This window comes from Dipodomys spectabilis, unplaced genomic scaffold (assembly GCF_019054845.1).
Source record: "Dipodomys spectabilis isolate Male_0828 unplaced genomic scaffold, ASM1905484v1 ptg000042l, whole genome shotgun sequence".
Taxonomy (NCBI): Eukaryota; Metazoa; Chordata; class Mammalia; order Rodentia; family Heteromyidae; genus Dipodomys; species Dipodomys spectabilis.
Window position 1 is genome coordinate 15,530,009 of NW_024870719.1, and position 26,034 is coordinate 15,556,042.

The 26,034-nt window shown below is 40.9% G+C and overlaps 1 protein-coding gene across 24 annotated transcripts in view; it reads right to left on the bottom strand.

Annotated features, from left to right (window-relative positions):
* Nucleotides 1-2,070: 2,070 nt before the first annotated feature.
* Nucleotides 2,071-26,034, bottom strand: part of Trim9 (tripartite motif containing 9) — a 113,430-nt gene continuing 89,466 nt past the window's right edge. For 6 of the 24 annotated variants that reach the window (XM_042677973.1, XM_042677965.1, XM_042677971.1 and 3 more), the window contains 3 exons: nt 8,411-8,714; nt 5,991-6,153; nt 2,071-4,081 (listed from right to left, as the gene is read on the bottom strand). In XM_042677973.1, the coding sequence (XP_042533907.1) occupies nt 4,019-4,081; nt 5,991-6,153; nt 8,411-8,714 (530 nt within the window). In that variant the 3' untranslated portion in view covers nt 2,071-4,018. Of the gene's footprint in view, nt 4,082-5,990; nt 6,154-8,410; nt 8,715-10,153; nt 10,178-10,604; nt 10,647-13,363; nt 13,553-14,471; nt 14,486-16,664; nt 16,684-26,034 lie in introns of all 24 variants that reach the window. The other 18 variants (XM_042677948.1, XM_042677966.1, XM_042677950.1 and 15 more) reach the window with 13 other exon arrangements.

Below are 26,034 nucleotides of genomic sequence, written 5' to 3' on the forward strand. Positions count from 1 at the left end.
AGAGTGGAGCTGTTCAGATTCTCTGAACATCAAGGAAAAGCCTTTCTCAGCTGAGGCAGTGGACTGCTAGCTAGCCAGCAGTGAGTGTGTTATAGGTAAACACTGTGCTACACTGAAATTCTTGGGCTGAGTTAAACTGAGGATGTGGAGTTAGATGGAGGAATTGAGTTTCAGCAGTACCTCAGAAAACTTTAAGAAATATTGATCTCTTGAAGATAGTTGTGATCTTCTGCTGGTGCATGTGTACATCACTCTGTCTAGACAAAGATGTATGCTGTAAATACTACTGTTTTTGCCCAATGCTAAGGATGAGAGCAACCTCTGGAGAAGGTGCAATTAACCTCCACTTGCCCATCAATGTCAGCTTGCCATGGGATAAGGCTGGAGGTCTCATCTGACAGCTTTTCTGCCCTGGAGACCATTAGCAAAATGTTGAGATCATGTGGGAAAAGCAGCAGTACAATAGGCATAATTATGCTGCAGATGAACTTACTCATTATATACTCATTAGCACTAGATTAGAAAACAGAGTCAAGAACCAAAATGGAGCCAGGTGCAGGTGGCTCACCCCTGTAATGCTAGCTACCCAGGAAACTAAGATCTAGAGGACTGAGGTTCAAAGCCAACCCAACCAGAAAAGGCCATGAAACTCCATCTCTAAAATAACCAGCAAGGGGCTGGAAAGTTGGCTCAGTGGTAGAGCGCTTGCCTTGCATGCCTGAGGCCCTGGGTTCGATTCCTCAGCACCACATAAGCAAAAAGAAAAAAGCTGGAAGTGGCGCTGTGGCTCAAGTGGTAGGGCACTAGCCTTGAGCTGAAGAGCTGAGGGACAGTGCCCAAGCCCAGAGTTCAGGCCCCACAACCGGACCAAAAACAAACAAACAAACAAAAAACAAATAAAATAACCAGCGAAATGCTGGACTGGTTCAAGTGACAGAACACCAGCTTTGCAAGCATGAAGCTCAGAGTTCAAATCCCAGTATCACTAAAAGTTGTATTTGTCTATATGTAGTTTTACTTTTAGATGAGCAATTTTGGAATGATAATCTTTCACTGTTTTGAAATGTTCATCATTGCCTTCTTTATGGTTCTCTGTTAAACATCTATACAAATCTCTCTCTTTTTTATTAGCTATACTGCATGTTGAATGGCAGGGTGCTCATGCCTAGGGACATGGGAGGCTGAGATTAGAAGGATTGTGGTTTCAGGCCAGCCTGGGCCAAAAATAAGCTCTCCAGACTCCAACTCAATAGAAAAGCCATCCTAGAGACAGAAGGAAATATAAATAGAAGGACTGTGCCCTGGCAGACCCTATTTCAGAAATAATGGGGAATAGGGGTGGAGGAATGGGTGGGGGTAGAGCTCCTGCTTACCTAGCATAAAAATGCCTTGATTTATAACCCTGATGCCCCCCCCCCCAAAAAAAAAGAGAAAGAGGGAGGGAGAAAGGCTGATAATAATGTAAGATAGTAGGTAATGTTGGGGCTGGGAATGTGGCTTAGGGGTAGAGTGCTTGCCTAGCATGCACGAAGCCCTGGGTTCCATTCCTCAGTATTGCATACACAGAAAATGCTGGAAGTGGTGCTATGGCTCGAGTGGTAGAGTGCTAACTAGCCCTGAAGCACAGAGGAGCTCGAGGACAGAGCTCAGGGTCAGAGTTCAAACCCAGGACTGGCAAAGAGAAAAAAAGAGTAGATAATGTTGTAATTATGCAAAAACAATAGTATTATTTAGCCATTCAAGGACTCACTACAGGAACTGACAGGATATGATACTTTTGCAGCACAAGTTTGTGGCTTTTTAGTAGCAGATTTGGAGGCAGATGCCAGAAGACACACGCTTCACAGCACGTTCAAATTTGGGTGAGAGGTAAAAAGAGAGCTAGTACCACACTCTGGAGGAAATGGGCAGAATCATGCTTTCAAGTACTGGGGAGCCTTCTGATTATACTGTGCTGAAGAAACACTGCTCTGAGAAAGGCAGGTGTCCCCAAGCCCTCCCATAGGTAAAAATTTAAAAAAATTCTATGGAGACATTTTTGTTCTCTCATAAAAATCATTTTATTGGCACACTGGAAATGACATGGTTTTCTTTCTAGTACAGTAGCTGTATGCATTTATAATTGCAATTCAGTGTAAACTAAGTGTTACAAGTCACTAGAAATCTAATTAGCGGAATGGATTTCATAAAGAATGAGAGAAACTAGGAGTCTACAGCGGCCCAGCCATCGAGTCTCATTGGAGCGTAAATCAAATATCAAACTAGTGTTGTCCTGCAACTGAGAATTTCTCTAGCCATGAAAAACGAAGATAGACATAAACAGGATAGCACCCATTTAATAAATTAGGTTCTAACTAGAAAAACAGTATCACTGACTGAAATCATCTAACTAGAAGAAGCACAGGAGTAAATAATGAGCTATTTACATTTATTACTTTTTTTTTTTTTTGCCAAAGCACTGTTAGCTTTCCCATCTTACTCCTTCCTTTTATTGTTATTCCTGGCTGTGGTGGTGGTGGTGGTGGTAGTGGTGGTGTGTGTGTATGTGTGTGTAATATCACAGAAAGTAGTCAGTGAATGAGAACTTTTATTTTTATTTTCCCAAGTCCTACATTTTCTAAAACTTCATGTCAAACTAAAGAATCAGAAGGGTGTCACTCTTTAGAAGTAATATGCACTATTATTCTGCCATCAGTCCTAGAAATGACTCAAATTCAGGTTTTTCCAAACTTGATTTGAACTTCTCTAGAAAGTCAGGCTGTGCATGGCAGCAGGGTAGATGGATTTTGGTTGTCACAGCACAGACAGTTCATGTGGAGACAGCATTTTTGTCCTGAGAATGTAACTTAAGATCCCCATTGGTGACATGGGATCTGCCCTCTGCTCACTATTTTGTTTTGAAACTGTTCATTTTTTAAGGCTTGTTATGATTGCAGCATGAAGGAGTCAGAATGCTGACATCGTTTCTGCCAAAGAAGGGCTCAGTGATGAAGTAGCAGCAGGGTCGAATATTAACATAGTGCAGTTGGAAAGGCATCGAACTGGTACATTCTTAGTGCTACCATGACTAGAATGTGGGGGTTTTATTTAGCCTTGTATTCTAGGAAACCTGAAAGAGCTTGGCAGTGACCCTTTTTGACTCTTGTCTGTTCCCTTTCTGTTACTCATAACAATGTGAAACAGTGTGTAATTTTTGCTTTGTTCTCCTACTAGAGTACATGCTCCGGGGGGGGGGGGGGGGGCAGAAGCTGTGCCCATCTGTCTGCTTATTGTGTGTTTCCACCGTGTCTAAAGCATGACATCTAGAATATTGCCTGGTCCCTCATAGTTTTGATTTAAAAACCTGTATTAGCTAAATGAATAGAACCATGAAATCCTGTGTTCTGCCTCTGTACAGTGTCTGGTCTGTTTCCTGGGCTATCCTGAGGATCCTGCCCTGCTGTGAATCTGTGCAGCTGATAGTTTTTGTGCTTCAGAGGGTGGTAGACTTCTCAATACCTGATGCACACTGCCCATCTCCCAAAGATTAGCCACACATAGCTAATGTTGCCCAAGAGGTGTCAGGGCAAGAACATTCTAGAAGGTAAACTGCAAGCTCCAAACTCAAGTTTGTTCTTCCCTACCTCCTGCTTCAATCTCTGTTTGACCAAAAGCTTAAGAAATAAAGATTGTAAGAGAACTTTCTCCTGGCAGTGCCACTTCAGGAACATGATCAATAAGAAAATGAACTCACCTATATAAAAAAATTAAGTTCAAGAAAAGCTACTTTTGGGAGTGGCGAAAGAAACATGGTTGGGCTGCCTAGGTCCTTTGTTGGTTAGAATCGCAGGGGGTGGCAGGGACTCGGGTGTGGCCGAGTGGAGAGACTGGAGGGAAAGGGCAGAATGGTAGTTGTGAAGATCATAGAGGACCAGCTGTTTTCTCCTTCTCTCTCTCCAGCCAACTCTGTGTTCCGCCACGGCTGACTGGGCTTCTGGTTGTCACTCTCCCCGGCAGCCGGTGCCTCCACAGCACATCCTTAGGCTATGGATGCTCTGCTGGAGTAGAAGTCGGGGACTGGGAGCCCGGTGTGAAGTGTGACCTGGGGGACAAGACTGTGAGTTCTGCAAGACACCGCAGGTCTGGACCCAGTGCCCTAAGTCACAAAGCCATCTCTTCACTTATCCTGAATGTCTGTGCTAACAGACATCCAAGTGGATTCTAGCTGTGCTAAGAGCCTCATTCCAATGGTGGGCTTACAAGTCCTGGTGACACTTGATGATATGGTTCTCAGCCACCTACCTTTTAAAAAAGACTCAGGAAATTTGTAGTTCCTCCTGACAGAAGACACAGGCACTGGTTTATAGGTAATGAAACCTGGTTCCACTTGGTTGGCCACACCAAGTCCAAAGACAGATAAGAGATTAACCTGTCCACTAGCTCCTCAGCTGGGATACACCTTGCTTCTGGGATGGCATGAAAGACCGATGACCAGTTATGAAGAAACATGGGCATTTATTATGTTACTTCCATTTCTTTTCAACCTTAAGCCTAGAACCACTTCATATAGTACTCTCCATCATTTCCTCCTTCATGTCTGTCTTCTCTGACTAATAATCTCTTATCTGAAGACACTCAGAACATCATGGAAAACCCTGGTGCATACCTACTATGATATCCTTTAAAAGAGAAATGGCTGAAACATAGGAACCTTTGAGTGAGGTTTTTTTCTGAGACTCACTTCTAGGACAAGGAATAATTCTCTTTTTTCTAAAGTAGAAGTCAAACTCTGGACAATTAGATCCCAGCAGCCTCCCCGCTCCCTCTCAGTAGAAAGTCCTATCTATTTACAGGAAGATAGGAGGATAGGTAGCACTAGGTTGTGATCATTTATAGTACATATATTGATAGACAACGATGAACTGTTTTGAGATAAACTTCAAGACTATGGTTCTCATAGGGTAAAAATCAGCTGTCGTGCTTTTCTTCTTCAGACCTGCCTCCAGGCACTCATTTGTTGTGTGAGGTGATAATTGTTAATAAGAGGCCCAGCTCAGGAAGGCAGAGAAACCCCAAGTCTTGGCTGGTAGGGGATGGCCTTCCATGATTGCATGGTTCTAGTCTTCCTCCCCATGATCCCCTTACCCAAACCCACAACTTCATTCCTCTGCTCTGTTCATCCAAGGCCATTTCCCCTGTCTAGAAGGCTCCATATGGCTCCATCCTTCATCTTCATTATGGCTCAGCTCACCTGGGAGTCCCACAGGGTCAACCTGTACCAACCATCCTACTTAAGGCTGCAACTACCCTCCCCCAGCCTCAGCAATCCCACCCCCTTTCCCCTTTCCTCTGTTTGACCTATCAATTTATCCATACATTGAAGAGAGTATCATTGTACTATTGTTTCTTGTTGGTCTCCTCTAACGTGAACATAAGCTCTAGAAGGGAAAATTTATATCTGTTTTTCCCCTTACTGATGTACACTGAATATTTGTAATTGTTTCTGATGTATTAGGGGAACCCTGTAGGAATTTGTTGATGAATGAAAGAGAGAATAATGCATAACAGAACTTGTGTGCAGGGACTATGTCTGCTCTTCCTTTTGCACTCAGCAGAGAGGAACAGGACCCAGAGAAGGTGCTGAAAGGTTCTCTATTTTCTGACGGGACTCACACTTTTATCTCATAGTTCCTTCTCAGACAAGCCGGGAGCTTTGTGTGAGTCATCTCAGTTGTTTGGTTAAAGGCATTCATTTCTACTTAGAGACGAAACTAGAGCGGCCCATGAATAGAACAGAACCGTTGAGTTTCCCATGGGCTGCTCACTAGAAAGTATGCAAGGACAGGGAAGGGCTTCGGCGGCTGTGGAATCCTATCAGTCAGCCATATTGACCCCTTTCTCTCCTCTCCTCCACACCTTGCTCTGCATCTTATGTTATCCACCTTCTTTGGGGAGGGGTTTATAACTGCAGCTAGAAGAAGCTGCATTTACACCCAGGGGCCCATGCTTACCTGCACATTCCTGTTCAGGCTGACGGCAGGGAAAAACATGCCCTCCACATTCTCAAATGCTATGGGGCCTTGCTGCTCATCGTTGATGAAGAACGTCAAGGTCTTTCGATTTAAGTCAAGGAGGACCCCAATGGTGGCCCCCTTGGTGATCCCTCCCTCCGTTCTGTGGGAAAGAAAAAAGTGGGGTTAGCCTTGCTTGTTATTCTGACTGACACACACACACTCATTCTTTCTCTCTCTCTCTCTCTCTCAGGTACGGTGAAGCCAGTGTTTCACAATCTGTTCAGAATGTTTGCCCCTTCCTCACCTTTTAACATATTTTTTCTCTAAGCACATTTTTTAAAACGTAAATCTTAATGCCACAGGCAAACTGTATACCTCTTTATGTACTGTATGTATAGCTGGGCTTTCTATGTAAAATATAAGTAAGATTTTTTTCTTCACCCCCACTAATTTCCACTCTCTTGTGGGAGACAACCACCCCTGGTGGGTACACAGGCTGATCCACATTGTTGAGGGTGAATTCATTCATTGGGGGTCTTTACCTCTGAACTGCAGTAGTAGAAAGCCAACCACTAAAGTCTGGGGGGGGAGGATAGCCTTTTGGCTATCAGAGCTCTGACTTAACTATAGTACATACTTTGCACAATGATGTGAATTAAATCATTAAATACAAAATGACTTCATTTGAAAGTTAAAGAAGCACTAGGTTGAACAAAACATATGCATGAGTAATTGGAGTGTGGGAATCTTTTTCTTTCCATTAAATCATAAAAGTCATCCCTGAAACAGTAGTTTTTAGCATGTTGAATTTGAAATAAGAAGCTAAGAGGTTCTCTGTAAAATGACAATATCGAAGAAAAATCTTTTCCATAAAGTGAACAATTATATCACAGGCAAGTTAGAGATTACATACAAATGTCATTTTACAAATTGTGTCTTGGGCTTCAGTTGATGGTTTCACAAAATGCCATTAGGTGGGGATGACTGATGTGTCTTCCTTCCTGTTTTGAGATGTAGCAAGACTGACTTCATCCCCCTCTCAGCAGCACACAGGCATTCATAGGCATTGCTTGCTTCCTCTTGCATGCAGAATAGACTGTACTCAGCTCACAGAGCCATTAGAAGACAGGTTTACAAGTTGTATCTTGTTCACAGGCTTAACAACAACACAAGTGACACACACACAGTTTGCATGCAAGCAGATGTGTTCAGCTTGAAGAACATGTTTCTCTGTGTAGTTTGATGGTCATGTTCTTATTCATTCTGTCACCCCCAATTAAGATGTCAAGCATATAGTATATGGGAGATGGCATCAGGAACCTAGTGACACAGTTCCTTAAAATGGAAATCACTGAAGGTGATTATCTATATCCAGTAGGATTCGAGATCAATTTGAAATGGTGTGTGCTCACTTCAAGTGCAGCTAACACTGCACATATGAATGGAGTTGTACAGAAGCTATCCAAGGGAGTAGATGGCTACAGGAATCTAATCTACTGGCTAGAAAAGGGTCAGTGAGATGCTGACAGAAAAAGCAGAAGTCATGATGTCCAATTATCCTCTCACTGTTTAACTTGCTTTCCCTCTGATCTCACTAAACACAACTGCATCATTACACGAGGCACAATGAAGAATGCATCCTGGGGAACGTTTTGGAGTAAGGAGGACCAGTATCTATGAAAGATACTTTTTGGCTTAGGAAATCCGAAATAAAATACATTAGAAGCAAACATAAGCAAATGAAAAGGGAGATCTACAGGGAAATTATACCAAATGATCAAGTATAATTGTCTTTAAGTGATAGAGGAAAATCTTACGCAGATTATTACACTCTTTCTTCAACAAACTGAGTGTTCTAATTCATACAATAATAAGAGAGTTCTTCAAGTATCAAACTATCCAAATTGGCAACCATAATATTTAGTTGAGTAACTGGCTTCTATTTTGAGCGGTAATACTGATGATGGTTATAACAAGAACAAGGGCTTCTATTTCAAATGCCTCCACTGTGTGAAATGTTTGTACGCCCCACCAGGCATTCAGAACACCTCTGAATGGAAAAATATTATGATCTTTCTTTGGAGGGTTTGCAAACTCAGGTTTGGAAAAATGAAGTCCTTGGGCCCAAAACACTTTCCTGGTATGTCCTGATCTGGGTTATAGAATCCTGCCGTGTTTTCCTAGTGTGAACATCCCTGGGGATTCTAGCTTCTAGCTCTGGGTGAACTACAGCAATGAAGGGCCAAGGGAAATGCTTACATCTCTTATCATTATGCAAAAAGCAAAATGGCAAGATTGGCTCTCCTCTACTGACCACCTACCCATCATCTATGTTATAGATCTTTGAACTGGGTAGGGTTCTCACTGGTGACCAGAAGCCAACCTGAAGAAGGCTTGGTTTGAGGGCTTCAGGGTACCTGTTGGTGTGCGAGTTGTTGTGCATGAACCAGCTCCGGTTATTGTCCACATACATTGCCCAAGCTTTGTCGTCCTTTCCTAACATCACATCCTTCATCACATCCATGCGAGCCACGCCAAAGGCAGGATCAGGGTGGTTGTCATAGCGATCTATCGTTAGCTCCCAGTAGTGGACGCCTTTGGAGAAGCCAGTCTTCCCTAGCACCACCCGGTCATCGTAGCTGCTGCAGGTCACTGTCAGGTTGTCATTGGAGAAGATGATGTCCGAATGTGCTGAGCCAGGGTCGAAAGCAAACCAGGCCACTGAGAATAACAGAAAGGAAGTGGTTATTAAGACACACTTGAAGAGCTCAGAACTCCTGGGCTATATGGATACAGTAACACTTTTCATGCTGCCATGCAGGGAGGAGATGTCTGGGGTCCAAGTTGCCATGAGTGGATGGCACGTCTCCTGGGAGATGGTACTTTGTACCAGAAGTGGACAGAGGACACACGACCGATTCAGCAGGGGTTACCTGACTCAGGCTGTACTCCCAACCAGGTGATCTGGGAGAGTGAGGTGACATGGAGTTTGGAAGGTTCAAGTCCCTCCACCTGGTCACTGGCAGAGCAGTGCACCAGAGACAAGAGGGGACAGGGGATAGGCTAAGAGGCCTGGGTGACCCCTGATGCAGGGAGGCTAGACCTACAGTCCTGGATGGAGGAGGGATAAAACATACTGGGTGAAATCTGGAAACAGTCCCTCAGCAGATTTTCACAGCTGTCTTGCCTGCTGTAAGTTATACAGATTAATTTTCATGTGTGATTGGGAGTGATTTGGATATAGGACAAGTTGCTTGCTTCCTAACTTAAAAATGCAAGTTATTCCTGAAACGGACGTGATGTATTTTGCTACAGTTGGAGGTAGTTTGAATGTCAAATACAGGTACAATTCTTTTTCCTTAAATTGTGTGTGTGTGTGTGTGGTTTGGGGGTTTGAACTCAGGGCCACATGCTTGCTAGGCAAGTGTTCTACACCTTGAGCCATGCCCCCCAACCCTTTTTGCTTTTAGTTGTTTTTTTTCCCCAGTCCTGGGGCTTGAACTCAGGACCTGGGCTCTGTCCCTGCAGCTTCTTTTGCTCAAGGCTAGCACTCTACCACTTGAGCAACAGTACTACTTGTGGCTTTTTCTGTTTATGTGGTACTGAGGAATCAAACCCAGGGCCTCATGCATGAAAGGCAAGCACTCTACCACTAACTACATTCTCTGCCCTAAAAGATTCTCTTTTTGTTGTTGTTGTTGTTCATGGAGCTTGAACTCAGGGCCTGTGCGCTGTCCCTGATCTTTTCCCACTCAAGGCTACCACTTTGAGCCACAGCTCCACTTCCTGCTTTTAGTTTTTAGATAAGGTGTGGCACTTTGGCTGGGACCGGCCTTGCAACGCAATGTTCCTACCTATATTCTCGCTTCCTAAATACCGGAGGTTATAGACCTGTACCACAATGCATGGTGCATGCTTGTTTGTTGAGTTAAAATGTCACTATCTTTTTGGCCTGAGTTGGCCTTGAGTCATAATTTTCCTATCAGCTAGCATGGTAAGCATAAGCCACACGTCTAGCCTACGATGCCCTCAAGTTTTAAATGCTGCCTACAGATAACACACTCTGGAGAGATGGAATCTCTGATTTACTGAACCTGTGAGCCATCTCACATGTACACTTCAGTCTTTGCTACTTGTAAAAGAATAAGGGCATTCCATACCTGCCAACAGCTTTTTAATGTCAACTGTTGTCATTCCAATGAAAGGCATGGGGAGAGAAACAGGAAGCAAAATTGACATTGATAAGAAAACATGTCTCTTGATAGACTAATACCCAAAAAGGGCTCCACTGAAAATGCTATACATGCTAAACAGCTGCTCTGATTTGTACTTTTATAGGTATTTTTGTACCTAAATGCAGATTTAGTGCTCATAAAGAGTGCTTTGCATTGATGCATAAGAAAATTTGGGGGGAAAGGTAAGGTTCAAGGTGTAACATTAAAACAATGAGGCATTTTTTTTCACCCAAGAATTTGAGAAACTATGATGGGGTTAGAATGACCATTAGACAATTTTATTTACATAATATAAGCTGCCACCATTTATTTCATGAAGGAAATTGACATAGCAGTCACATAAATAAAAGATAACAATTACAATAAGTATACTTGCCTAATTGAGAGTAAGGTGCAGACTGTGTCTCAAAATTGCATCCTATAAAGAGATACTACACATCAAAGCTATGCAACAAGCAGTATGATAAAAAATATTTGTATACATTTAAAAAGCACCAACTAAATATAATCACTGGAGGCCTGATTCATGGAAAAAAAACAAAGCCCTTTCAACGTTCCTTCTTTGTAGGTATGTGTGTGTGTGTGTGTGTGTGTGTGTGTGTGTGTGTGTGTGTGTCTGTGTGTATGGGTACTAGGGCTTAAATTTAGGGCCTCATGTCCTCACTTGGTTTGTTTTGCACAAGGATCACACTCTACCACTTGAGCCATAGCTCCAGTTCTAGCTTTTGGTGGCTAATTGGATATAAGACTCTCTTAGATTTGTCTGCCTGGGTTGGCTTCATACCCAGAATCCTTAGAGCTTAGCCTCTTCGGGTAGCTAGGAATAGATGGGCAGAAGCCATTGGTGCCCAGCTAATTTTTTTTTTTTTTTGCTGTTCTTTCCCAATGAAAAGCACATGTTCTTACACTTTAATAAATCATTTTCCAGTTGATGAGAAACACTATAGCTTAAATGTTCATTATCTTCCATGTTCAATCATGTCCACACAATTTTCTGTACTATGAGGGCTTACTGTTTTAAAAGTGAAATAAATTTTGCCAAATTGAAATGGAAAAATCACTGGGTTTTGATAAATTCGGCTTTATTTTATCCTAGCTGTTCTAATTTTGGCTGTGGCCAGAAGTTTCTTTTTGTTATGCTTTAAGTCCAAGTAAAATGAAACATGTCCTAAATGTGTAATATAATCCAAACTACATGTGAATACATCTGATACTTTTTAATAATGACGTAGATGTAATGTTTTTTTAAAACAACACGTGCCTGTTTCTTGAGGGAAAAGAGTAGAGCTACTGGAAGGGGCTCAGAGAGCTTCTGGAATCACAGATGGAACTTTTCCCAATCCCTTCTGTGAGGTCTGAATAACCCACCTGATGAAGATGTACTAAGGTAGAGGTAGGAGGACTGGCTTTAAAATGCTAAAGTTTTCAACTAGGAGCACTAGGAGAAAAAGGATCATGCGATGTGTTTCCAAACTAAGAAGACCCTTCTATATGTATTTCCACGGCAACTGACGTGTACTGTACTGAATGACTTAAAAGGGCTTTAAAAGAATTGACAGCACAACTTATTATAAAAGAAGACTGAATTAAAAACAACACTGAAAGCTTATGACCTTACTTTGGCTAGCTAATTTGATTTTGGGATGAATGCCCATGCAAGAGACTCATTTTCTCCCAACTCATGACTACTTTTATGTCACATTAATCTATATTGTTGAGTTAGAGAATAATACAGAACACTCAGAGTTTTAAAACTCAATTTCATATCCAGCATTTGAAATAAATTTGCATGTAGCATGTGAATAGGGCTTTTAACTTTTTTACATGAACCATACCTTCTGCAAGTCTTTGTTTCTGAAACAAATGTTCTGAAACCTTTGTACTACTTTTAACACAGCATCATACATGGAAGATTTCAATGATACAACTAAAGCAGTGATATTAAATATACCCATCAAATACCCCCCAGGCCCACATTTCATTTTATTCTTGAGACAATATACATTACAAAGACTGTAACAATAGTTCAGTACATTAGACACAAGTGAAGAGTTCCATAACAAAGCATGTGGGAGAGCCAGTAGTGCACAGAAAAACAATAAGAAACAGAAAAGCACAAAGGAAAATGTCATTGTCAAGAGAGCTTGAAGTCCCTGCATCCCTTTTTGCACTGTCATGCGGTGGCCTTCTTCATTCCAGGATGTGGGATGAGCCAAAAAAATAAAAGAAAAACCAAAAGAAACCTTGGGAAATGGGTAATGTGCATTGCATGTATCCATGATTATAATATAGTCCTGAAGAGATCAAATAGATGTGCAACGCAGATATTTGAAGAGCTACATTTGAAGCTAGACAGAGCTTACTGTGACTACCACAGGTCTAGCTTCCCTGAAATTAGCCCCGGGTCCTGTCACAACCAGCTTGACTGTGAGAAACTTTCTGAGGCTGAACCATTTGATTACAGGATCTTTAGGCATTCAGCATCAGGAATGAAAGATTTCTAATTCAGCTAGCAGTGGTCCTTGCCCTTGATTGACCATAAGCCCCAGATCCTACCAGCAAGTGCAGGCTTTTGCAGAAAAATACCTCCAACTTTCTGCCCTCAAGTTTGCCTGCTCTGTAGGATGCATTCTGCTGTTGATGTGCTTTCACTTTTATTTTATCAAAAAGATCTCTTGAGTCTATGTTTAATCAGACCACTCCAGGCTGGATGCACTGATCCAGTCTCCCAGACACCGCTGGTTTTCTGGATACAGAGGGTTGCAAACCTCTAAACTACTGCCATAGCCTCTGCTTAGCCGGTGCCTGTGCCGTGCTGTGCCACTGAATGTGATGATAGAGCAAGTTACCCAAGGTGGTACCAGCTTTGTGCAAAAAAGAACAACTTTGCTCATCACTTTCCAGTGCTATTACAGATGGAACACAGCTCCATGGTGGGTCCTCACACCACACAAACAAGAACACCACAAAGCTCCATCATCCCAAAGCTCCTCACACTGGAAGCAGGCCACAGACACAGAGACCAGCTCATCCCCCTCACCACGCACATGAATGGCAAGAACAGAACATGAGTTTCAGAGAGAGATGCCTTCAAGGCACAGAGATGGAGAGGAAAAGTCTGACAGCTCAGCTCACCGGGTGCATTGAGAGACTGTAAAGAAGAATGCAAGCTCAGCTGGTGGGGTGAGGATCGGAAATCAAAGTAGGATCTCCCGGGGAAGCTGGGTTGTAGATTAAGGGTGGAGGAGAAAGGACTCATTCTACGGAGCGGCAATCTTTCCGAAGGCACTGGAAAAGGGAGGGTCTGTTCTTCTGAATCTGTGTCTAAATGTAAGATCAATGCAAACTAGAGATCAGAAATCTGCTACCTTTCCATGCCCAGTTCCCCAACACCTCCTGACCAGTGCATTCATACAAAGCCTCATCTGCCCACATGGCCACTGGTAGGCATTAGCAAAACTAAGGTATCCAGGGGCTGGCAAGGAATTCTTACCAGGTCAGGCCCCAACACCAAAGGACACTTCCAACATCACAGGCAATCATTTTTTTCATTCTCCTTCTAAATTTTTTTGATAGCAAAGTGTTTTTTTTTTAAAAAAGATTTCTTTTAATTAAATGAAATATTTTGAGTTGATTTTAGAGGTAAATTTGATCCAGTATGACCAAGAAGAAATTAATACTTTATGAGCATCAGCTACTTCAGAAATGATTATTCATTTAACAATATTCTCTAAAAGGATTCTATTTAGGAAATGATTTTACAAATGGTTCCATATTTCCCCTTCCTTGGCAAATAAGTTTATTTTCCTTTGATGGATGAGATGATTTTTTTATATCAGCAACTCAAGATTTCATCTTTTAATAGAGAAGAGACATGGCATTGGCCTACAAAGAGGGCGCTGGGAAAATAATCAGAGACTGAGCCTTACCTTTGTTCTGAATTATGATCAGACTCTAGGGATATCTTCTCAGGTGCTCTAATAATAAACAGACTGTGAGCAGCGAGAAGGTACATTGGTATAAAGTGTCTAATTCTTTTCATCTAATTCTTGACGTGGAGATCATTATTATATCAGAGAAAGAACTTATTAATTACTTAATTATCTTTTTTCTTTGTCAAACAATAGCTGGTTCATGCAGTATTTTGGGTCTTTCATCAATAGGGGCCTTCTTAAAACTCAGTTTAATAGAAGTAGTTCAGGAACTTTAGTTAGCATAATAGGTAATGTTTCATGTCCTAAACCCCCAAGGGGCTTTCTTTTCATTGAAAAATAATTCAGTTTTGGTAGGAATTGTTGGCAATATTTTTCTGGCTTGAGTTTGTTAGTAGCTCTTTGTCATCATATATTCTTCTCCTATCAAAATGGGACTCTGTGTATTTCAAACAGAATATAAGCAGAGTGCACGTGTGTGTGACAACACAATCCTATTTGAAGAGCTGAGGAAAAGGGCTTTGGAAAATTTTAATATGGCCAAGAAGCACCCTCATTTTTATTCCTGAACTCACAATATTAAAGTTAGCTTTTCAGACTTTGGACTTATCCTTGGGGGTATTTTTTTTCTCTAACTATAAGCCAGATGTTGAACAAAAGGAATTTCTATTTATGAAGGTAAGGCTTTACATTCCCAATAGTAATGGAATGAAATTTTCTACCTAAACTTTATATTGTTTGGATGACTTGGCATGTATGACTGTCTCTTAGCATAGATATAGTCATATCCCACCATCAAAAATTATTAATGTCATGATCAACTTGAGGGGGAAATTAACCTCTTTGTTTTAATGGGAAAACTTGAAATACGATGACATGGGTTTCTTTTAAAAAGAGAAGGTATTTACAACTGTAGTTACCTTAACAAACACTTTTATTAACAAGAAACTTACTTGATTTCACCAGAACTGATAATCATCTCATTGTACTAAAATACTCATTGCTTTGAAAATTAAGGAAAAGGATATATGTTGCAAGATGAATTTCAGAGCAAATCATTGGAAATCCCATGAAGAGATGTGTACTGAACCCAGGATTTGAGAATGAGAGCCAATTGTGTAACAAGTTGTACTCACCTTTCTATTTTCAGCACCAGGAAGAACTCAGAGTTGGTAATAACACCACTTTGAGGCCTAGAGACTGGTAATGATAGGGAGCCATAGGTCTACCACGGCTCCATAGGATCAGTAAGTTGGCACTAAAATGGCATTGTTCTTCCTATCCTTTCATGTGGACCCATTGTTTACTGGTAACCCAAATTTTCTATGACTTCTTTTATTCTTGAACCCTATGCTCTCTACTCAGGCAAACATTCAATATTCCTATTACCCAATGATTCCATCTTTGTTCCTAAATTTTTATTTACTTATTTTTTCTCTACTTATTCCATCTCGTTGTCTCATTCCAGTTTAGCTCTTATCCATTTTTTTCTAAGCAGCATTTTTTTTTTTTTTTTGGTTGGTCGTGGGGCCTGAACTCTAGGCCTGGGCGCTGTCCCTCAGCTCTTCAGCTCAAGGCTAGTGCTCTACCACTTAAACCATAGTGCCACTTCTGTTTTTTTTTCTGCTTATGTGGTGCTGAGGAATCAAACCCAGGGCCTCATGCATGCAAGGCAAGCATTCTACCAACTGAGCCACCTTCCCAGCCCCTCTAAGCAGTTCTTTATAAAACCAAATAACAAAAAAAAAACAAAAACCCCAACCAAACAAACAAAAAACAAACTCTAACTTACCATGAGAACATTCTAAATAAATTAGAGAACACTTTCCAGCAACTAGACTAGACAATTCTCCCTTCATATCACTCCCTATGATCACGTGCTACAAGTGTAGACAGTTAGCTGTCTCCAGGTCATCTGAGCTGCTTCTTAGGATCTTAAGTTACAAAAGTCTTAAAGGGAAGCCATGATCTCAATAACATCTGTAGTTATTGTCTGTAGTCATTGCTTATGTTGGTTCCCTTGGGGAGCTCCAGTCACTAGGCAGTGTTACTGTCTGGGGCTACCTGTAATAGATTGTAAGAATCTGAGGTCAGTCACCAAATCCCTTACTATCTCCCATTTTCTGGGCTAAACAGAGTCTATTTCTAATTTTCTATTTCAACCATTCTCCTTCACTGAACTAGTCGTGTCATTGTGAACACACTGAGACATGAACCAAAAACAATATGACAATATTGAGAATAGTATTGCCGCTTCTTGGTTTAGCCAAATAATACCTACGTTCATATGGAACATAAGCTAGACTAGACTATGTAGCCTAGTACATATTCTGTGTTACAGTCAAGGAACTTAAGAAGAAAGGTATATCCCTCTTCTTCATCAAGGAGTGTAAGAAGAAGGCATATCCCTCTTCTTAATCTTCCCTTTATTTATTATTTGTGTGTAGGTGTGTGTGTGTGTGTGTGTGTGTTTTGATAGTAAGGCTTGAACTCAGGCCTCATGCCCTTGGTGGGCAGTTTTTGCTCATGGCTGGTGTTCTACTACTAGAGCCTCATTTCTACTTCCAGGCTTTTGCTGGGTAGTTTATAATAAAAGTAGCTAAGATTTGTCTGCTCAGGCTGGCTTCAAATCTTGATCCTTAGATCTCAGCTTTGTGAGTAACTAAGATTATAAGAATAAACCCTGATACCTAGCTTCCCTTTATTTTTATTTTGTAGTGCTAAGCACTGGATTCAAGGCTTCCCTACCACTTGGGTGACACCTTGTCTTCAGCCCTTAATTCAGAGAAAGCATGTCATTCATTCATTTATTATTTTGGCGGGGCTTGAACTCTGGGCTTGGGCACTGTCCCTGCGCTCTTCAGCTCAAGGCGAGTGCTCTACCACTTGAGCCACAGCGCCACTTCCATATCAGTCATTTATATCCTATTAGTCAGGAGAAAGGGGAATGAGATTCATTTTTCTGGCATACATGATAAGAAAATATGTTTCAGTCCACAGCTGATGTCCATGGTAAAGACAAGAAGCTCTTTAATAGATGGCTATTATCTCATTGTATTTCACCACATGAGTGAATCCTGCCTACTTGAGCCTTGCTGGGCTAAAGGAGGTTATTATAAAAGAGCAATGGAGTGGACATATTCAGGAGTGGCTGAACATGGAGACTCCATACATGTTTATGACTCTAGGATAGAGACTATGTTCATAAAGCAAATAAATGTGTTAAAATATGTTTTCCATGTATTCTGTCAATGACTGTCATTTTCTTCTTGCTCTTTCCAGGACTTCATTCCCTTAGCTTGTGGCAGAGGCCTCTGCTTGAAAGAAGCACTCAAGAATTATCAAAGCAGGCTGTGAGTAGTGGTTTATGCCTTTAATCTCAGCTACTCAGGAGGTAGAAATTGGGAGGATTGTGGTTTGAGGATAGCCTAGGCAAAAAGTTAATAAGGCCCTGTTATCAACCAACAAGCCAGGCATGCTGCTTTACAAGCGTGATCCCAACTCCTTGGTAGCTAGCAGATTCAAGCTCTGAGGCTAGCCCTGGACATAAACATGAAACTACCTGAAAAATAAAAGTAAAAAAGGAGCAGATGTCATGGCTCATGTGGTAGAATGCCTACCTAGTAAGAATGGGGCCAGAAAAAAGAGTTAGCAAAGGCAGATCCACTGGAGGACTGTATGACTCATCACTGACTTTTGGGTTCATGGAGAAAAAGGGAATATCTTGATGGTATACTCTGGCTCATTGTATATTTCTTTCATTTGTTCATTAGCTGACACTGTATATTTGATAAGCACTGTGTGAGGATTGAGCAGTTGGGTTACATGAATAATCAGGGGGAAATGTGTCATTTATTGTTCTTTTGTTGTTGTTGTTGTTGGTCATAGGGTTGCACTCAGAGCCTGGGCTCTTTCCCCCAGCTTTTTGGTCAAGGCTAGCACTCTTCTACTTTAAGATACAGCACCATTTGTAGTTTTTTGGTGGTTAATTGGAGGTAAGAGTCTCATAGGCTTTCCTGTCCCAGGGTAGGCGCTGATCCTTGATCCTCAGATTTCAGCTCCTGAGTAGCTAGGATTACAGGAGAAACCCACCAGCATCCAGCTGTCATTTATTATGGATTAGGTTATATATTTCTCATGATGGCACTTTGACCAACATGTAGAGCATGCTAAACATTTTTTATCCTGCAACATGATAATTATTATAATCTTTGAGGTGTTATGTTGGGGACTAGAAGAGGAAAAGCAAAAGGATGGAAGTTTTTTATGATAATGTACACGAATCCAACTTCCTCTGACCCTTGGTGGAAGTCCTGGGTGTCTTTCCTGTCCGGCAGTAAACAGCCTCATAACTGAGCAGCCCAGAGGCCCTCATCCAATAAGTGGACTGCATTTTAGAGCAGAGTAAAGCAAAGTATGTCACTGAGAACTGTACAGTGGTGTTAAAGATAAGTTTCAGTTCCTTATCAGCCAGCTGTAACATAATATGCTTTTGTTGGGGATTTTAAAATAGACAAAGAAATGAATGAAGAGAGAGGCTCAGAATTGTTAAATGATCTAATAAGAAGCCAAAGTCACAATTATGTTCAACTGGTACATAATTTATAACAACAAATGGTATTTTAAGCTTTCTTAAGTGTGGCATTAATTATAGTGGAGAAGTAAGAAACAAATCTGTTTTGAAAACCTCATCTTAAGAAGAATGAAATAGCCCTTCTCTCCCCAGGACAGCTACACATTTCATCACCAAGTCCTCTGCTCCAATTTAGAACACTGTGGCATTATTATAAGCAACTATAATCAAAAGAACTGAAATTTCCCTGTATTTTAATTAGACACACAAGCTTCCAAAGGATTAAACTGCTCCACTGAATGTCAACTGCTATGTACAAGTACCAGAACCAAAAACAGTTTTGGATCCAATTCAGTCTTATGGAGAAATTTAAAAAATTCTTGGGATATTATACATGCTGTCAAAATTAAAAGAAGTCAGACACTGGTGGCTCATGCCTGTAATCCTAGCTACTCAGGAAGCTGAGATCTGAGGATTGAGGTTCAGAGCCAGCCCCGGCACAAAAGTCCCCATAAGACAGTGCCCAGGCCCGGAGTTCAAGTCCCACAACTGACAAAAAAGAACAAAGAAAAAAGAAGGAAGTATTTTTCTCTTATGGGCTGTGAAATCAATCAGGATTTCTCTCACTTTGCACATTATAAAATTTACTCAAATTTGGTCAGGTATGATTTACTGACCTTGAGGATTTTGTCCTAAATGCATCTCCTTCTAACTAAAAAAAGTTTTTGAAGAGGTCCAAGTGCTCTGGATTAGGAAAAGCAAAGATAGACCTAGAGAAAATATCTTTATTGGCCCATATACTTTCCTTATATAATCCTTTATCTATTATTTTTTATTAGGGTTCAATTTTTCAGAATCCTAGGCAGAACTTTTAGATTTACTAAGGCCCTTGGAGGGCCCCTCTTCTTCCCAGTTGAGATCTAGAAATCCAGAAAGCTTCTGTGAATAAATAGCTCTGGAGTAGCTTTGAAGGACCTCAAAGATGTAGATCTGATGATATTCCCTTTCTTTGACTGACAGTAACCCATCCCTGCAGGCCAAGACCACTCATGGCAGCACTTGGGGTGAAGGAGCCTCTCTGGGAGAGCTGCTGGCCTATGGATGGGCAAGAGAGGTGGAGGAAGCACAAAACCCTGGAGATGCACAGGAGCTGCAGAGGGGCTTGCATATAATGGTGGCTATGACAGCCACTCCCTCATTTTCTTCCTGAAGCAGGGATGTGATTCTTTTTGACAAGTCTAACATGACTCAATGAAAGCATTAGAATCCTACTTCTGGCCTTCTAGATACTCACATACGGTGGCTACATACTGTCATACTGTGGCTTGGATTTGACAGGATGCTTTTAGACACAGTGCAGGTGGACTTAGGCCCATTTCCCCTCTCTTTCCTTTGCTTAAATACAAGTGGCCATTATGCGAGTGCACTCACTGTGCTGGGTATTGAAGGTTGAAAGAACTGAATTGGAAATGCTACATAACCTCTCAGAAGCTCAGCTTCTCTACACAAGGAGTAAGATAGTAATAACTTCATAGGGTGTGGCAGATAGAAAAATGGCCCACCAAAAATGTCCACATCTGAAATGCAGATATGCCTAAATTAAGGCTCCTGAGACAAGGATTGTGTCTGGCTAAGCAGAAGCACTAAAATAATCCTTACATAAGAAAGGCTGAGGGTGTGGTCAGGAAGATAGTGCTGGCAATTATGCTAGAGGAAACAGCCATGAGCCATGAAAGGCAGATGGTTTTAGAAGCTGCAGAAGGGAAGACAAAAATGCCCAAAGGGGGTACAGTCCTGCGAATATCTTATTTTTTTAGCCCACTAGGATATTGAGTTCTAGAACTTGAAGATAATAACTGGGCATTGTTTAAGGCACTAAATTTGTGATGATTTGTTACAGTGGAAATCGAAGACTAATAACACATACTGTGAACCTGGAATAATGCAACTACAGAGTACAGGAGGGATTTATACATTTGCATTGGGCGCAGAGATGTAGTCTGCTGTCTATTTTGCTGTCTTAGGGAGGACAATTTTTTTTGTGTAGGACCTTCTAGTAAAATATGAATGGATAGATTTCATGATTGCTCTGCTGAATTTCAACATCCAAGAAGTATCTGCTGTCCCTCATATGGCTGTCTTCTTTTTTTTTTTTTTTTTGTCGGTTGTGGGGCTTGAACTCTGGACTTGGGCACTGTCCGTGTGCTTTTCAGTTCAAGGCAAGCGCTCTACCGCTTGAGCTATAGCACCACTTCTGCTTTTCTAATGGTTTATTGGAGTCTCATGGAGTTTCCTTCCCGGGCTGGCTTTGAACTGTGATCCTCAGATCTCAGCCTCCTGAGTAGCTAGGATTACAGGCGTGAGCCACCGGTGCCCGGCATGGCTGTTCTTAATTGAATCTTTTGATGGGAAATGAAGAAAGTTCTCAGTGACTTGACACAAAATGAAGCAGAGTTTAATGTAATAATTTTCAGAGGGAAGTGTACCAGGGGATTCCATAAAGCCTTCTGAATATATTCAACTGAGGAGTGTGGAGAACATACTGGTTTTAAATGCATTTGATGTAAACCTTCCTAAAATGTGCATTCTCTCTCTCAACATATTTTCTTTTTTTTTCTTTTTGCTTATGTGGTGCTGAGGAATTGAACCCAGGGCCTCATGCATACAAGGCTAGGGCTCTACCACTGAGTCACCTTCCCAGCCCCTCTCTCAACATATTTTCTATAGTATGCTTCCTTCTTTTTTATGTGTCCTATCTTAGTGTTTAGAAGTTATCTTTCTTGCTCAATTTACTAGTAGTATCTTTTTTGTTTTTTTTGTTTTTTGTTTTGGTGATAATACTAGAGCTTTGAACTCAGGTCCTTGTGCTGAGTTGTGCATTCTGTCATTGGAGCCATTGAGCCCTGTTTGTTTTAAGTTAATTCTTAGAGACTTATATTTATCCAGGCCAGGATGGCCTGCGATCCTACTTCCTGTGTAGTTGGTACTATGAGCACACCATCACCTCACCCAGTTTATTGATTGAAATGGTTCTTGCTAACTTTTTGCTGGGTTAGTCTTAAACTACAATCCTCTTCATCTCTATGTCTTTTGATTTTAGCAAGTGGGTCAATGAGCTCAGTGGACCTGCAGTTCATAAAATAAGAATGAGCATGGACTTTGTATTCCTACCTTCCCAACAGGAAATTAATTGTTCTTACTTCGCTGCTGCAAGATGGCAATCTAGATTGTCAGGTAGTTTTCTGATTTCTAGAGAGGTAAATGGTACTATAGTTTTCCGGTGATATGATCAAGGTGTCATTAAGTTTGGGCAGGAGGAGCAGTAAGGCCCCAGATTCTAAATCAAATGTTGTGCTTATTCCTGTGACCTGGGCCCAGCTTAGTTGCCTAACCTAATTGAAGCAATCAATAAAAAAAATTTAGATTCTTTTCTTATAGTATAAGCTCAAGGCAGATTTTTGAAGTTTTTGCCTTGTCTGTTTGGATGTCTCTCTTCCCTACTTCCTCTGGGAAGTCTTCCTTCCCTATTAGATGTCAATTTCTTGGGTCATTTGTTGCAAATTATTTCATGTAGCTATTAGAATATTCTATGGAAATATAAAGTAAAATTCTTCTAGAAGCAATTTTATTTTTACAAGAGTCTGCCCATTGACCAAAATTAAACATTTAGCTGGGCACTGTTGGCTCATGTCTATAATCCTAACTATTCAAGAGACTGAAATCTAAAGATGATGGTTCAAAGCCAGCCAGGGCAAGAAAGTCTGTGGGCCTTTTATCTCCAATTAACTACCAAAAAGCCAGAAGTAGAGCTGTGGCTTAAGTGGTAGAATATCAGCCTTGAGCAAAAAAGCTCAGGGACAGCATCCAGGCTCTGAGTTTAAGCCCCAGAACCAGCATACACACACAAAAATATTAAGCCCTTGATAGAATTAAGGTGATATACCACAATGGTTCACAAATTGGTGGTGGACAATCTATCTGGAAAACATTTTGGAGTCCAGGACTTTTGAAATATTCAGACCCTCTCGTCTAGTATCTACTTCAAAGAATCCGTCCAAAGAAAAGAATCTTTTTACATAGAGAAGAGCATGTCTTGTGTAGTGGTTGAAATCCTCCATCTTCTGCTTTCCCTGAGGACTGGTGGGAGATCACCTCTGCTGGGAGCAAGTGGGGGAAGCAACCCTTTGGCTTTGAGGGCTGAGAAGAGTGGCATCTCAGGAACCTTTTCTCTTATCCAGTAAATTGAACCTTCGATATATTACCTTTGCTCTAGTTCACGTCTCTCTAGATTAAAAAAAAAAGTACCTTCTGTTTAGATAGGCAGAAATGTACTAGGGAAAAATAAACAGGAAATACCCTACCCTGTTCTCAGCCTTGTGTCATTATTTTTGGTGGGAGTAAAGTCTGTCATGCAGAATGAGCCTCAGCACACTGTGTTAAGACGTCCTCGTTACATAATGTTCACAGCAGACACTCTTACAGATGCGTTCCAAGCCTGGGACATGGCTGTAAATGACTACTCCATGACTTACTTTAAAACTATGTAAATCAAGTTGGCGGGCCTTATTTTAAAATTTACGAAAATTCTTAATGACTTAACAGTTATATTTCTCCTCAATTTAGGAGAACTTGGTTGTGATCTAGGACCAGCTTTATCTCTATGGATATTGTAGACACCCTCCCAGGAATGTGTTTTCAGAGAACTAACCAAACTCGAACTCATGTAATAATGTAGTTTCCTTTCTTTTTCTCTTATTTATTTCCATTGAAATAAATAAGTTTTGCTTGTTTTCCTGATTAATCAGTTTCCTATAAACCACGCCTTCCTCTCATCTTTTGTTCACATGCCCACCAGTGTTTGTAGGTACCTAGATAATTATGTGCTTACTTGTTTTGGTCTGGCTGCCTTTCTCACCTGTAAGCTCCACAGACCAGAGGAGTATCTGTTCAACACTCTTGCCTATACATTAGCACAGGGAGCAACAGCAAGCACTGCTCAATAAATAGACAAGACAGATCAATGTGCTTTTGCGGGAAAAGGATTCTAATCCATAATATGTCCATTCAGTCTCTTCTGTGTAATGTTATCTTTGGCTAGCAGAATACTTTCTGATGGTTCAGAGTATTAGTGATAAGTGATTTAAACTTCAGACTAAATGCACGAATTAAGTTAGACTTGCTATAAAGCCTATGATACAGACTTCATGACCTAGAAAGGAGCTCCTTATTGCTATGAAGAATGTGAAAGACTTATAGTACAAAGTCAAAATGAAATTCCCCCAATACTGACGAAGAAACAACATTTTAAAAGTGAGCTTTCCAAGAACTGTAAGAAACAACATCTTTAAAGTGAGCTTCCCAAGAACTGTAAGAAATAACACAAATAAAATATCACTGCAATGAACTTATCAGAAATCTATGATAGGACTTTTCTCATCAATTTGAAAAAAAAAAACAAATAGAGTTATAAATATTTACTACTATAGGCTTTTTCTATAACAGAGGGATCAAATCTTTGTCAAAATAAATATTATTAGCTTGCTTTCTAAGTCTCCTTAGAAAGAGGGAGAAACAAATAGAACAAACCAAAGTTAAGGAGAAAGTATGTGTGCGAACTTTATTTCATCATGAGAAAATCACTTCTGTGCAGTAACAGAGAATACTGGTATCTACATGATGATAAGTGTTTGTTTTGTATTCCGATACATACCTTATATTTGTACACAACATATAAAATCCATGGAGGAATTGAACGTCTACAGTACAGTTTCTTTGTTGATAGAGAACTTGTTCCATTAGTTTCATTTGGAAAATGACCCCCCAATTCTGTGACTGTGATACCAAGGATCGCAGTTTCAAATCCTGTAATTTGTTGTTAGACACCATAATCTTATGAACATGGAAAGAAACTTAAGAAATTACATCTTCCTATAGGACGAAAGGAGCGACAGAAGCACTCAGAATGCTATGCTAATAACTGACTTTAGTGAAATAGTTATGATTTCTCTAATATATTATGAATAGAGATGGTTTTCCTATAGGTCTGATGACATATATTAGCAACACTGTTGCACGGTATCTCTGCTGGCATGCACTGAACTTTTCAATCTGACCACCTTGTGCACAAGTGGAAAATGAGGCCATTGCCATCGTGACTTCTGCATTGGTTCTGGGGAGAAAAACAAACAAACAAACAAAACCTTGGGACAGTTCTTGCCTTTTAGCATGGTATTTTGGGAAAAGAAGCAACTGCTCTCAAACTGATAGGTCACCAGGGGGAGAAGTTGCTAAAATGATAATTAGAGGATAAATTCTAGCTACCATGCTACTGCAGTCTAAATAAGAATACATCAAATGGGCATTTTCCCTTCAACAAATACTTCTCTTTGAACAGTATCATTCAGACTTACAACTCCCAAAGCACTGTTCTTCACAGGTCAGAGCCTGCCCCCTTGCTGTAGAATTCAAAGTTGTGCTTGTTTTTAACCATGTGGACCATTTTAGGGGTGACTGACACATGCCGAAGTTTGTAGAAAGTGGGAAACCCCACCACAATTCTTCTAGCTAACATCTTGAAAAACAAAACAAAACAAAACAAAAAACCCACCAAATCAACATACTTAGTTGTGCAGAGGTAAGTTCCAGAGAATGGCAATGGGGTGGGAGGTGATTTTTATGATTAGAGTGATACCCCAGAGTCTCAAAATGGTTTGGCACCAGTCACAAATACCTCTAGATAGGTTTAATATTATTAATAGCATGTGTTGTAATTGCTCTTAAGATGAAAATGTTAGACGCCTCAGAGGTTATACTTGGCCATCAAATTCAGGCCTCTCCCCTGAGGGGATTATTTTTCTTTGATGACAAAAATATTTACAGATAGCCAAGGAGCAAATGTCCTCTAGAGATTAACCTTGTGCAGTGGCCTTAGGCAACCTAACCACTACTGGAGGGACTGGCAAAGATGTAAATGGCGAGGTATTGTGGAGTTGCTTGTCTTTTCCTGTTTGATGCCCACAGGAAGTCTCAGTCCTAGTGCCGAAGGCCTGGGCTTTGGGTAGGAAGTGGTATCAGTCCATGCTGGTTAAGCCAAGAGTGGCCAGCAAGGCCCTCTATGAAATGGCTCTAGCACCCCATGCCCACTGGAAACACATTCAGTCATACAAATACACAGCTGGAAAGAACCTATGTCCCCCACCCCACAGAAACAAGCAAGCACTACAAAGAAATTGAGAATCATCTGGGCAAAACTGGCAAGTGATGTGGATTGGTGGAGAATGGGAGCCTGCTCTAGAGCCTAG